General features: G+C 38.5%; 1 protein-coding gene across 1 annotated transcript; it reads right to left on the reverse strand.

The window, feature by feature from the left end:
* Window positions 1-1,685: 1,685 nt before the first annotated feature.
* Window positions 1,686-2,704, reverse strand: LOC131512517 (polyadenylate-binding protein 2). Its single transcript, XM_058731339.1, has one exon. The coding sequence runs from the start codon at window positions 2,695-2,697 to the stop codon at window positions 1,777-1,779; it is 921 nt and encodes a 306-aa protein (XP_058587322.1). The 5' UTR covers window positions 2,698-2,704; the 3' UTR covers window positions 1,686-1,776.
* Between the last annotated feature and the right edge of the window lie 12,166 nt (window positions 2,705-14,870).

A 14,870-nucleotide genomic window follows, 5' to 3' on the forward strand; every position in this document is an offset into this window, starting at 1 on the left:
CCCCCCCCCCATCAACCCTCAGTTTGTTCTCAGTTTTTAAGAGTCTCTTATGCTTTGGCTTTCTCACACTCTAACCTCTTTTTTTTTTTTCCTTCCCCTCCCCCATGGGTTCCTATTAAATTTCTCAGGATCCACATAAGAGTGAACACATATGGCATCTGTCTTTCTCTGTGTGGCTTATTTCACTTAGCATCACACTCTGCAGTTCCATCCATGTTGCTACAAAGGGCCATATTTTAAATGACAAAAATTTACTAGATCAAATTCAGAAACTAAATTTTGATTCAAGAAACAAATAACTCTCAATAAGCTACCTGGTGGTAAATTGTGTTAAATATCACACATGATTTAAAGGGTTGAATTTTATTATATCTAAAGTTCCTTTCCAAGCTTGGGATTTTGTGATTTTAAGCTCAGTGATCATTGAGAAGAGATCCTGTATTACCTATTGCTTGTTTCTACTACAGTTTCTAAAACTCCTTAAATGAGCTCTTACAGATACTGAAAATAAAGGTAAAATAAATGAATTATTGGTTTAATCATAACAGCAAATATATTAGTGGTCTCCCACCTTTCCCACCTTGTCTATAGTTATTGCAGCCATACACTTAAAAAGGTGGTGTGTGTGTGTGTGTGTGTGTGTGTGTTAGATAAGTGGGAGGAGAAGATCATCTGTTAAAATTCAAGCACTGGAAGTGTTTTCTTATTCAGGGTGAGTAAAACCCTCCAATGCTTCACTTCAGTGACACCCTGGAAATGTTTTATGAATCAGGTTTCATCACCTGTTAGCAGTGGGACTGAAGGGCTGAGCTACTTTTGATGGATGACCCTTCAGAGTCTGTCTTTTTTTTTTTTTTTTTTTTTTTTTTTTTTTTTTTTCAAAAGGCCAAACAATTTTTATTTTCAAAAACAACTTTATTCATGACACATATTAAAAAAAAAAACTCCCACCCCCTGGAAATGAGCTAAAAAAATAAAGAAAATCCACCTCCCACCTCCCTGTTCCCACTTCCTCCCATTCCCTCCAAATAAAAGGGAAAAAAAGGCAAAGGAAAACAAAACAAAACAAAACAAAAAACTGAAAAACAAAAAAACGCCCCAAAACCCCCCAAAACAAGGTAGTGCATTTCCCCAAGGGGTAGGGGAATTTACACTGGAGCCGCTGGGAGCGGAACGGAGATCTTCCGGCTACAGAAACCTGCAAAGAAAGACACTCAAAACAGAAAAAGAAACACAAAAGGAAACAAAATAGATCACCAGGCAATCTGGAGGGGCAGGGAGCCGGAAAAGAGGGGTGGGATGGGTGGTAGACCTGGCAGGACAGGAGCAGGCAGGAGGGGACTGTGAAAGTTAGGGAGAAGATGGAGGGAAGGTAACAAGCAGAACAGTTTGGTGTCCTTCCAGAGCCCTGGGTAAAAAAACCCCTCCTACCACCCATGCCCACCTACCCTTGAGCAGCCCCCAAGGTGGTGAAGTGGGACAGGGAAACAAGGGGAGCAGCTTGCGCAGTTGAGACGTGTCCATGGCGAATCCCCAGAGTGAATGAGCAGCCCCCTGCCCCACTCCCTGGGCCTTCCCCTACTCCCCAAAGCAGGTCCCTCCTCAGCAGTTAGTTATGGGATTCTCCCCCCTTTCCACAGTATATCTTTTTTTTAAAAAATATTTTTTTTTCCATCAAGGTCATCTTCTGTTTTTCTTTTTTTTTTTTTTTAATTCTTTTTTTTTTTTCCTTCTTTCCTCTTTTTTTCCTCTCTCTCCTCCTAATACACACTTTTTTTAGTAAGGGGAATACCATGATGTCGCTCTAGCCCGGCCCCTGTAGACGCGACCCCGGGGCCTGCTGTTAAAACCACTGTAGAATCGAGAGCGGGAACTGTTGTAGTTGGTGGTCCGGGCACGGTATCGGGCTCGTGGGAAACCCCGGTCTGTTGTGCTGATGCCTGGTCTGTTGGTTCGTTTTGGGATCACCTTGATTTGTCTTCCTCTAAATAGGGACTCATCTAAGGCCAAGGAAGTCCTCACTGACTCTTTGTCTGAGAACTCTATATATGCAAACCCTTTAGGATGGCCACTAAATTTGTCACAAAGTATGGTAACACGGTTGACTGAACCACAACCATGAAAGTGTGCTTCCAGCTCTTCTGCTGTTGCACCATAGTCCACATTGCCAACATAAATGGAACGGGCATCAGCCTCCATCTTCTCTTCAATGGACATGATCACTGGGCCAGCATTGCCTGGAGGTGGACTCATATTCATCTGTTTCTCTACCTCGTTCTGTAGCTCCTTTAGCTTCTCGGCTTCTTCCTCCATCTCCCTGACTCGAGCTTTGATCGCTTCCAGCTCCGGGTCCTCAATGGCGCCGTCCCCCGGGTCACCCTCGACCAGTCCCGGCTCCTCCTCCTCCTCCTGGCTGCCGGGGGCTCCCGAGCCAGGCCCAGGGCCCGGAGCTCCCGGGGGGGCGCGGGGCCGGGGCGGCTCCTCTTCGGGCTCGGGCTCCGGCTCGGGCTCCAGCAGCAGCTCCTCAGGCTCCAGTTCCTCAGACTCCAGGCCGTTCCCGTAGTCCCCTGCGCCCCCCGGGGCCCCCTCCCCGGCCTCCCCACCGGCCCCGGGCACAAGATGGCGCCGCCGCCCCGGCCCGGAGCCCCGACCGCCCGCAGCCCCCGCTGCTGCTGCCGCCGCCGCCGCCGCCGCCATCGCCGCTCCCAGAGTCTGTCTTTAAAACAGTACCCTTGGCTCGCCCCTTCCTAACTACTCCCTTTGTGCAGTATTCTGATAATTTCCCTTTTGCTGGCTCCTGAGTCATTGTAGGATATCTGCTTTCTTTAGTAAACTTCTGTCTGCCTTCTTACTTCACTGTAAACTAATAGGACCAATAATTCTGCCCATTTTCAGTTTGAAGAGAATTTTCTCACGTGTACTCTAATTTCAGTCATCACCCTGTCTTGCTTTTAGTCTCCCTGCTTCCAGTTCACCCCTCTCACCTCCCATCCAATTCCTACTCAGCATCCAGGTGTTCTTTCAACAACAAAAAAGTTAGTGATGCAACTTCCTTGTTTATGCTTATGCAGTGTTTGTACATGACCCAGTAAAGTCCCTTATCCTTGGCATAGCCTAAGGGAGGCTGCAAAATCTGTAACCCCCTACCACTCCTGTGCCTTTGCTCACCAAACCCTACCTGCACAGGCTAGCAACCTTTTGCTTCTTTGATACCAACCATTCTCTCTGTCTTGTATCTAGGTTTTTATGTAAGCTGTTGCCTTTACCTGGATCCCTCACTGATTGAATTTGAAATAATGGAGACACGACACATATGGCAAGGGTAAATGTTAGTCAACAAAGCATACAGAAGATGACTCCTTTTTTTTCATCAAATCAACTTAATCTCAACTCCAACTCACAGTCTTGCCACCTCCATCAGAATTCTATCAGCCTCTTAGTCGTTCTGCTAGCTAATTCCATTGTACTGTGTAATACATTCTCTATATTCCTCCAAGAACATTTTTTCTGGGCTTCAAATATAGTTAAAACATTTCATGTTTAGACCCTTTGAGAGCTATCTATAGTCAATAGGATAAAATATGTTGTAGACTGCCTATTGTGCTCTTAAGATCAGTCTTTCTCTTATTCAGGCAATGGGATAACGAATGGAAGTGATTTCTACAAGTCAAGGTCATCTTCAAATACAGAGATTTTACTCTGTAATCTGGACTGTTGACCTGTCTATTCTCATATTTAAAACTTTCTAAAACTTTTTGTGGTTCCCAGTTGTGTTGTGTTATTGTGTATGTATAAATTTCTACTCCTTCTGCTCACCTAATATGCCTTTCATCATTTTTTTGTGCCTTTGTGCCTTTCATCATTTTCAACATTTCGAACTTCATCTCCTCTAAGAAGTCTTTGTTTTCCTCTTCTATACCTTTTCTGGTCTGGGTTACATGCCACCCTTGTGAGCTTCCACCATATCATGTATACTAAAATTTCTTATTTGCATATGCAGGTTTTTAATTAGGCTAACGGTTCCTTGAGAAAGCTGTGTTGTGTCCATGTCTATAGCCTTAATGCCTAGCAAGGGGAATGACATTCAGTTGATGTTTGACTTAACTGCTTCTTGCATTGACCTTGATATTACAAGTATTCTGGTGGCAGAATCAATCATGATTGGTTGAATGTATGTGGTAAGGAGCTGGGAAAAATAACACTCTTCAATAGGGATCAGAAGTCCACTTAACTTGGAGATCTAGAATAAATCACTCTCCATTGTAAAAAAGAAGAATCTTTGATTATGTATCTCCATTTCTTTCTGCCCTAGACTTCCCCCATTGCATTCTGTAATTCACATTGCTTACCTCTGTCTTGCTCTTTGCCCGCATTATCTTCATTCAGGCTGCCCTCACACTTCAAAATTTGGTGACACCATTTCACAAACTGCCACAGTCCCATTGGGCCAGAGAAAACAATATGATTCTAATTTTTTATTTGCCTCAAGTACAGAGGAGTGACTGGATTGGTGACATGAAGCATGACTGAGGACAGGACAGAAGAAATGCTTGGGAGAAAAGATTCCTTTTATGGCACAATGCTATGATGTCATATGCCATAGTTTTCACATGACAGTTGTCATTTGCTTTTTTGTCATATTTATGAATCAAAAGGAATCAAAATTTCTAACAGACTCAGTTAGAAGTCTATCAGTAATCCATCAGTCTGCCTGTCCACTGAGTTAAGATTAGAGTCTAAAAAATTGTACTCCATGTTCTCTTCTAGAGATCAGGGGAATTTTAATCCTTAGTTTTTCATCTCCTCAACTATGGCCAATGATTTCAGTGATTGTTATGATACCTCTAGTAGTTTTGGAATCTCACATCCTTCTGCTTCTTCTTCACGCCATAGAGACTGGATAAATATAACTTTACTGTACCCACATTTTAGCTAGAAAGCTACTCAATCATGCAAAATCAGTTGACCCTTGAACAACAAGGGTTCAAACTGCAGGAGTTCACTTATATGTGGATTATTTTTTTCTATAAATACAATATAGTAGTATAAATGTATCTTCTCTTCCTTTTTCTATTTTTATTTGAGAGAAAGAGGGACAGTGTGCACAAGTGGGGGAGGGACACGGGGGAGGGGGAGAGAGAGAGAGAAAGAGAGGGAGAGAAAGAGAGGGAGAGAGAATGAACCTTAAGCAGGTTCCATGCTCACTCAGAGTCTGACTCAGTGCTTGATCCCACAACCCTGAGATCATTACCTGAGCCGGAACCAAAAGTTAGATGCTCAACTGACTCAGTTACCCTGGTGCCACTTCCTTGTGATTTTCTTAATACCATTTTCTTTTCTCTAGGTTGCTTTATTATAAGAATACAATACATAATACATAAAACATACAAAGTATGTGTTAATCAACTGTTTATGTTGTCAGTAAGGTTTCTGGTCAACAGTAGGCTGTGAATAATGAATTTTAGAGGAGGCAAATGTTACATGAAGATTTTCAACTGTGTGAGGTGGCCAGCACCCCTAACCCTTGCATTGTTCCATGGTCAACTATATCTGTATTGAGTGAGTACCTTCTAAATTTGTCCCTTGATCAGTGTCTAAATTCTTATTTTCCCTCTTACCAATTTTCCTGTTGTTTTGATCTTTTTTGCCTGGAAGTTTCTAGCCCTTCCCAGAATTTCTCCTAAACTCTCTAGAGCCTTCTTTCCTTTTGCTCATAAGGAGGCTCTTTTTTTTTTTTTTTTACTTCCACATGTGAGTCTCACTTACTGTGAAGATACTCCCTAGCCAGGTTTCAGGGCACACCCCTTATCTTAGTGGAGACTACAGAGGTTTATTTCTTCCATTCAAGATTAGACTTAACTCTCAGGGTCTGAGGTTTGCCTTTCAAAGACACCAGGCCTAACAGGGGCTCCAATGCGGACCAGGCTCTGAGCCTATGGAGAACATTTCCCTCTTTCCTGCATGCCTTGAGATAAAACTCCCTTCTGTCCTTTTATCCCATTGCCTTCCCTCTTGTGTGGATCTGTAATAATTGCTGGAGTGCTGGGAATTCATGCTAATAATGAGTTCTCAAGAGCGACTTTCCTTTTTTTTTAAATTTTTTTCCTTCTCTCTCTCTCTCTCTCTCTCTCTCTCTCTCTCTCTCTCTTTCTCTCTTTCTCAAGTGGTTAGCTCTGAAAAGAATAATTTATCAAATCATTTTTATTCAACTTTTGAGGAAGAAGAAAGAGGAAAAGAGGTGGCGGGGAGAAGCCCTTTTGCGGTTTTAATTGCTTTGCAGTGTCTGCGGGAGGCTCTGCTCTGCTTATCAAAGCCCACACAGCCGAGGCCCTGTGCTTCTGGCTCAGCGCTGTCTCACTGGAGCAGCTGGGTTCCACTGATGGACCAGATAGTGCCTTAGCTATCTGATGGCTTCAGTGCTTAGGAGGTTAATTCAAGTGATGAATTGAAAATTTTGGGAGGGTGAAAGGAAGGGGATATGGACTGTCTTTTTCAGAATTTAAAAATTAAGATAAAAAAACCGAAGTCTTATTTCTCCCTTCCTGCTTTCTAGGATTTGATGAATTTGTGTATTTAAGGGAGAAAATAACTTCTTTTGTACTAAGATCATAATATGAATTTGAGTATATTGCTTGATTTACCATCATCTTTTTCTAATACTCTGAACATCTCTGCAATATAGGTCTCATTGAGGAAGTAGAAAATCCATGGGAGCATTTAAACTTGCAGAAGAGAAGGCTGAGGCATGAGAAAGTGTTCCAATTAAGAGGTGTAATAGGTTGCTTTAATGATATGTTGACAGGATGGTCACAATCTCTACGAAAGCAGAATCGAAAATTGTATAGTCAAGTTCACTGTGAGAGAAATAGATGAGCTGTTAGGCTTGTAACAACAAGTGTTTATAAAAGTGTTTGGCAATAGCTTATGGAGTCACTATCAGTAGAAAGACTCAAAATTTTATATTTTAAACATTGATCTTTATAGGTGGGAATGGGGGGATCAAAATTAGCTCATGATTTTTTTCTTTCAAGATCTTCTGTTATCTTGAGGCAGTACCAAAGTGCTTTGTGGTAAGTTATATAACTTATCAAGCACAAACAGAGAAGACATGCACTTGTACCCTTCACAACTCTCATCTTTGTCCTTAGTGGTTGAGAGTACCAACTTTGAAGCCAAGCAGCCTGGATCACATTTGAATTCTACCACTTAATAGCTGTGGGAACTTAAGTATGTTACATAACTTCTCTGTGCTTCAGAGTTCTAATACGTGAAGTTGGGATAATTATAATCACTGAATCATTGCATTGTCATGAGAATTAGATGGGTTAATGTTGTAAAGTGATTGGAATGGCACCTGGCACATAGTTAAGTCCACTATGATTCAAGCTATGCCTATGCCATGACAATCTCTTGTCACAGTACAAAATAGACTGGCTCTTCCTCATTTAATGCTGCTACAGTGTAGGAATTAAGCGCCCAAACTTCCCACCTTCTTGCATACTGATGCCACACCACTTCATTGTTATCAATGTTACTAAGGCTTTTTGCATATGATGATGATCATCATCATTACTGTTATCTGCCCTTAGTGGGTATTGAGTCAGATCAAGTACAGGAAGGCAGGCCAGGAGCTGTAAGGTGAAATAGAAAGTGCATAGATTTTAGGATCATTTGAACATGGCTCTGTTCAATTGCAGCTTTTTTTCTCTGTGAGTGATTTATTTAACCTTTGTAAGCCCCAGTTTCCTCAACACAGAAAAACTATTTTGAGGATAAAGAGGACGATGGAGATGATTCAAAATGCAATCACAGCCATATCAGACTCCCTTACAGAGGAAAGTCAGACAATGCTACTTATTACTGCAGTCAGGTATTATAGGTAGCCATTAAAGAAAAAGGTTTTGGGGCGCCTGGGTGGCGCAGTCGGTTGAGCGTCCGACTTCAGCCAGGTCACGATCTCGCGGTCCGTGAGTTCGAGCCCCGCGTCGGGCTCTGGGGCTGATGGCTCGGAGCCTGTTTCCGATTCTGTGTCTCCCTCTCTCTCTGCCCCTCCCCCGTTCATGCTCTGTCTCTCTCTGTCCCAAAAATAAATTAAAAAAAAAAAAAAAAAAAACGTTGAAAAAAAAAAAACGTTAAAAAAAAAAAAAAGAAAAAGGTTTTGTGTGAAAAAAAAATTAAATAATATGTTTAAATATCTTTTGAGCAAAATCATTTATAGGTTTTATGTCTGTCAACCCAGTTAATATATATTTCACATTTAAAAAATTAAGAATCCTTTAACTACTATTTTGATTAAATTGTTTAATTGGAGGCAGGATGCAGGCTTATTGCTTGTCACTTATATCTGATAAAGAACCTGTGTTTTCTGGTTAATTCAATTTAAAATAAATCCCATCACTTTAAATATATTAGGAGAAGGGGGAAAAGGCTTTCTTTCTTGAAAGCAACAATGGAGCCATCTATTATTAAATGTAGAAAATGATGCTAATGCAATCTGATGGCTGAGATTTTACAACACAAAAATCGGGAAATTCAGAGTTCTGTTTCCCACAGCAACCATAACTTTTCTCCCCTTGAGCATATGTAACATTTCATATTACCAAATATGCACTTAACTCTAAATTATTATATATGCACAATGGGGCCAAATTACAGTCACCGTGGGCACCAGAAATGTGAAATTCCTGACATTTGTGTACTTATGAATTTAAGTTTCCATGGTGCTTTTCTTTTCTTCTTTTTTTAATTTTATTTTATATTAGTTTTATTTTTAAGAATCCTCTTTTGAAATACTGAAAATGACACTGCCTTCAACCTTGAGCTTCTGTATATGATGTAATAGATATGTCAGAAAGGCTACAGTAATTAATTATTTTTGTGCATGAACTGGGGACATACTATGTACAAAACCCAATTCTGTGCTCTTCAATTGAAAATTTATGCTCATTGCTCAAGTTCTGCAGTTTGCAACTTCTTACTTGGTCCTTAAGAACCATCAATCAACATTGATTAAGTTCAATGCCACAGTCAACAGTTTTTCTGTTTGAAAGTGATATTTGGAAGAACTCACCCTGAAGTTTCTATCATTAATATTCACTGTCCATGTCCTGTCCTACTGTACTTATTTGATTAAGAAAGACAGACACAACTAGCCCTTTTGCATTAAATTACTTTAAGATATGCTTTCCAACCCCTCTCATTTCTAATTCCCCTCTGATTCCATGCAGTTGAAATCCAAAACAAAAACAAAAACAGAGCCATGATAAAGAATATTAGTTACAATAAAAATCTACATAATTCCATTTTTTTTAATTATGTCACTTCAGATTAGTTCTTTGGTACTAGAAAACAATCCACAGTGACATCTGGCTATAGTCTCTTGCCATCAGTGACCCAGAGGGAAAGGAAGTTACTAAAACAGGTACTTAGATTCTAAAAACTTTATGGATCATTGGATCACAAGTTTTGCTTCATGGAATTTCTCCAAAGCAACTAATCAGACAAGGACACAAAGATGTATTGTGCATAGGCAAGCATCACAACCTAGACTGTAATGTAAAAATAGAAAAAAAAAAAAGATGAACAAAATACCCTATAATAAAATAATAAAGACTGGTTAACTAGATATTGACACAACACTGTAATCACCATTATTTAACAAAGATAATGATGATATTTGTCATGATAAAAGTCCCATAAATACATTGTTAAATAAGAAGTACAAATTTTGAAGCCTGAATACATAATATAATCTAATTTGGGAATATGGATATGTATATAATCATATGTATATGCTCACATTTGTATAGAACTTGAAAAATGTCTGGAAAATGTCTATAAAATGTTGACACTGATTATCTCTGGATGGTGAAATTTAAGATATTTATTTTCTCCTTATACTTTTTTTATAGTTTTACTTTTTCTAATAAACATATCACTTTCAGTATCAAAAAAAAATAAATCTATGTGTATATATAATACATAAATATGTAATCATAGGTATATATGCCTAATTTGATGTGTTTCACTATGCTAGATCAAATACACAGCAGCCACAGACTCTGACATGGGCAGAGCTCATGCAGTCCAACACTTGAGCCTTTGCTTTCTAACCAGATCATGATAGTTAGTTGGCCTCAAGTGAAAATAGAACCCTACCTAAAGTCACTTGGGTAGGTATCCAGGGATCATATTCTTAAGGCCCACATTTTCAAGATGTTACACTTGTAGAGGAGGCTGGGTAGAGAGGGTCCTAGAAGAGCCCGAGTATTTATTCACAACTTGAATAAAAGGGCATTAGGAGCATGTAGGGGTGGGGGAATGTGATAGTGTGTGCTAATAACAAAGCGGGTGTAAGTGGATAGGGTAGATGAAAGCTGAGGGGAGCATTTTAGAGGGACTTGTATATGGTGGAAAATAAGCATAGATTTTAAAGCTACAACTCAGATTGATTAGCAGGAAGAATGGCTGTCAAAAGACTAGACTTATTGTTCAGTCAGAATTTATTGAATGTTTATTTACCAAAAAGCCAACCAAGCGCTGAAGAAGAGATTTAGCATTCAAGAGTGAGAAAAGGAAGACCTTCTGATGAAATGAAGAGAGAGAGAGAATAATGAATGACCACTGAGCCCATGCCTAGAAAACCAAGAGCAAGACTGAGCCACCTGAACAGAAAATCCTCCATTGGAATTTTGCGTGCTGTCCTTTTTTCCTTCCTACTGCTATTACCCTAATATGAGCTGTTATTTTTCTTCTTAACTCACATGCAAAAAGTTTGTGTATCTACCATTTGTCAGACATCGGGGCAAATATTTGCATTTTGGTGATAAATAATACACAGGCCTGACCTTGGAAGCTTATAGTCTGATAGAGTTATAGACGTGAATAGGTGCTCTTTAAGCACTATAAGTGTAATGACATGCAGAGATGCAATGGTAGCAACTAATTCAAACTGGTGGATTGGGACAGTTTAATTTCATTTTTTCCCCTCTATCATACTTCTAGGTTCCTTCAGTGGCTTCCTAATTGTTGGGCCTTGCCTTCATTACATCTGAAGCATCTTAATGCTGATAATAGATTCAAATGTTCTAAAAAAGAAATTTAAGTCTGTCACTTCCTCATTGATGAACTTATAATAACTATATTTCAATTAATTAGTTAATTAATTACTCTTAAGTTATTTCCATGTCCTCATGGTTTTCTACTTCTACCCAAACTCATAGTTCTTCATTTGTTCATTTATTTAGCTAAAATATTTACCACTCCCCACTATAAGGAGCAATGAGGTTGCAAAGATGAGTGAGATATGGCCCCTGTTCTCTAAGAACTTATGGTCTAGTAATATAATAAAAACACATAAAAATGAGTACAATTACATTAAGCTAAATATTAAAATCAAGTTGGAAATTACAAATTAAACAACAGCTTTCTTTGCTAAAGGATGAATACGAGTAAGAGCATGGATAAATGAAGCAACTTGTGAATTGAAACAGAGGTTGACACTGAGACTGAGCTGAAGATAATGGGAAAATTAGGCAATGGAGAGGAGTAGAAACTACATCATGACAGGGTCTCTATTGTACTAAGTAGTTTGTAGCCACTGATCTCCACTAAATGTTTCTAACAGAGAGAATGACATGACTAGATAAATCTAGTCTAGACTCTGGGCAGTGTGGAATAGAGATCACTGAAAGATGAGACCAGAAATAAGACCAATCAAGAGCCTACTGTATTAATTAAACAAAGGTACCAGAGGAAAGTTACTAAGATAAGTTAGTAAAGGGAGGACATAGATGCAAGAGCAGTTAAGGATATAGCAAGAAGGATCTGTGGCATAATTTCAAAATTTTTCATTGGGTGTCTGGATGGATGGGTGAAAATCACCATAGAAGAGATTATGTAAGATTATAGCAGGCAGAGGGGATGATGCGGAGTTGTGAGGAGGCAATGTAATGAATTCAGTCATAGGTGTGCTGAATTTGAGATGTTTTGGGGTGATTCAAACAGACAGTTGAATATATAAATTTTAAACTTAGGAAAGCATCCTAGGCTAGAGAAACAAATTGGAAACCATATAAAAATTGCAACTGAAATCATGGGAGTAGATCCATTTACTTAACAAATATTTAATGGAAGCTAGTTATAGGCCATATAGTCTTCTAGATGTGGATTTAGAACAGAGCAAAATACAATACAATTCCAACTTCTTATAGAACTGGCATTTTTGCAGGTAGAGCCAAATAATAGTAAATAAGTAAAACCTATAATATTTCAATGGGTGATAAATTGAGCATGGGAGAGGGGATTCAGAGCGCAGAGGTGGTAATCATGGAAAGATGTGAGGTTTCTGAAAGGTCAAAGAGAACCTCTCTGAGAGGGTGGCGTTTAAGCAAAGACAAAGAGATAGTAGCTGTTACAGTCATGGGTAGAAAGGTAAGGAAAATCTGATTGATAAGAGTTTTCAGATCTCTTTTGAACTTAAAAAAATCTTCAAAGTCTTTTTATGTAGTTGCAATCTATGGTGACATTTTTAGCTTTAAAATGAAAGTGTCATCTGGAAAAAAAAAATCATGCCTTAAGAGGAAATTATAGATTAATTGCTTGAATAAAGGAAATTACCAGAAATTTGGGAGGTTTACTTAAAAAGTGAGAAAGGATATTTGGAAGTGAGGTGTTTTAGATGACCATTCTTGTATGTGGTTTCTATCATATATCTAAATACAGATCTTTCTATGTATATTTTCAAGTAGCTGGATCATGTCTTGAAGTTCATACTTTTTGTCTCTAAACAAGTCTGCAATGACCCTTCACCATGGTCAGGTTGTAGTAATAGGGAACCTATTATTCTACTAGGGCTGATCATAGCCCTATGGAAAAGATCATAGAAGAGTTGCCCTAGAAACTTCTAAAAAATCTATATCTAACACCTTAATCATTTCTATATGTGTGTCTTTTTTATCACAAACCTTAATTTTATATATTTACATTTACTAAGAACTGTAAAGATGTAGTTTAATATTTTCTTCCTGGTAATAAGAAAAACAAAATTTGTGGTCATGGTCAGTAATTTCCAAAGAACTGGAGGGAAGTGTTGATTTTTTCTATATATTTGCAAGATTAGTTTGCATTTTTCTAACAAAAACAGTAAGATTATGAATGCCCAACTTGGCATTATTTTAATAGCCCAGATACTTTTTCCCTTGTCCTAACTGGACAAATTAATTTCTAGGTGTAAGAGAAGTTTTTCCGGATATCTTTGCATTCTTGCCTGAGGCATTAATTATGTTATTTGTTCCTATTGACTAAATTGTTGTCTTACTAATACCTAGATATTTATTATTATTTGATTTGGAGGTCATAATTACCTCAAAATATTTGTTATGTGCAACCTTTGAGCATGAGCACAATTATGAATTTCATACATTCTTATATCTAGAAAAGATTAGCAGCTCATCATCTTCATCACTCTCAGAGACAGTACCAAATGTTCCCAAGTTGTTCCAGAAAGTGTGCTCCCTAAACCCCAGTTTACCCTACCCATTATGCTCTTTCTCTGTAGGACTGTCATTATTATGGAAATCCAGAAATCTCAAATTTTTCATTACCATCAGATACAAATCTCTTACTTAGCTATTTCTTTCTTTCTGTTAACTGGATTATTTGTGTAAGGATCTCAGTTATTGTTACTTCTTATTAAGAAAATAATTCTAAGATACCCATCTGAAGGTGTCCTTATGTTTAAACTAAATTTCCCTTTGCCGTTTTTCTCTCTTTTTTCACATAGCACTTTTGTGTTTTGGTCTCTACTTAGTGGAAATGGACGATTGGACACAGTTACATAACAACCAGTTTCACAGGCATGAATAAATCTATTCATGCCTACTATACTTACAGGATACACCCAATTATACTTATAGGGTATAGGGAAAAATTTGATTTCTTAAACTTTTTCATTCTTTCCTGTTAGCTTTTCCCTTCAGTTCAAAACCCTGAATTATTATCCATGTAGGGGGCACTTATATATTTTCCAGTGCATACTGGGCATAGTTGTTTGCTAGCAAGCCGTATAAGATGGACACTCCTGGAGTCCCCAAAATGAGTTCATTGTGGGCCATGACTTGAGTTAAGCTGCACAGAGTTTTTGAGCTACACTATTAGCCACAGCAATGCTACCCTTCAATGGTGTGGAAAAATCAAGTGTTAACTGTATTTGCTTTTTGAATATTGTTATCATAAATCTCTCCACATTCCTGGCCTTCTCAAGTAGTATAAAATTCTTCATCTGGCAAAGTTATCGTGGCTTTGCCATTTATTAAAGACGTCTTCAGTTTAGGCATGAGGGCACTAAAGATAGTCCATAGCCTGCTAGCTCAGGATAAACTACACCATAAATGCACAGCAAATATCTCACAAAGATACAGTAATTACCCAACAAATACCTCTTTGCTAAGCAATGAATTATAGAGCCCAATATCCTGTAATTACAAACCATTTATATATCTGTTTAAATTACTGTGGATGCCACTTAGCGTAATCACTTTGGTGATTAATCAAACATTATGTGCAGTATGGAATACTTCAGAGTTCACAGGTGTGCATGTTTGTTAAACGCTTGCCCTAAAGTATCAAACCGTAAAGTTTCTAGCATTTTCTTTTTTCCCACATTTTGCACAAATTTCTATAATCTCAAATTTTTCTTAAACTACCATGGCTGCATGTTGGCTTGGGAGACATTTAGGAATATACCACCTAGGTTTCAATGGTTACAAAGCTTTGCTTTAGTAACTATGGTTTTCAGAGTTACTAGCGTGCACCATTTTGGGAGGTTAAACCAGAAATAAACTCCTCTTGCCAAATATTTGTTTTGAAGT

The sequence above is a fragment of the Neofelis nebulosa genome, chromosome 5 (genome assembly GCF_028018385.1).
Source record: "Neofelis nebulosa isolate mNeoNeb1 chromosome 5, mNeoNeb1.pri, whole genome shotgun sequence".
Classification (NCBI taxonomy): Eukaryota; Metazoa; Chordata; class Mammalia; order Carnivora; family Felidae; genus Neofelis; species Neofelis nebulosa.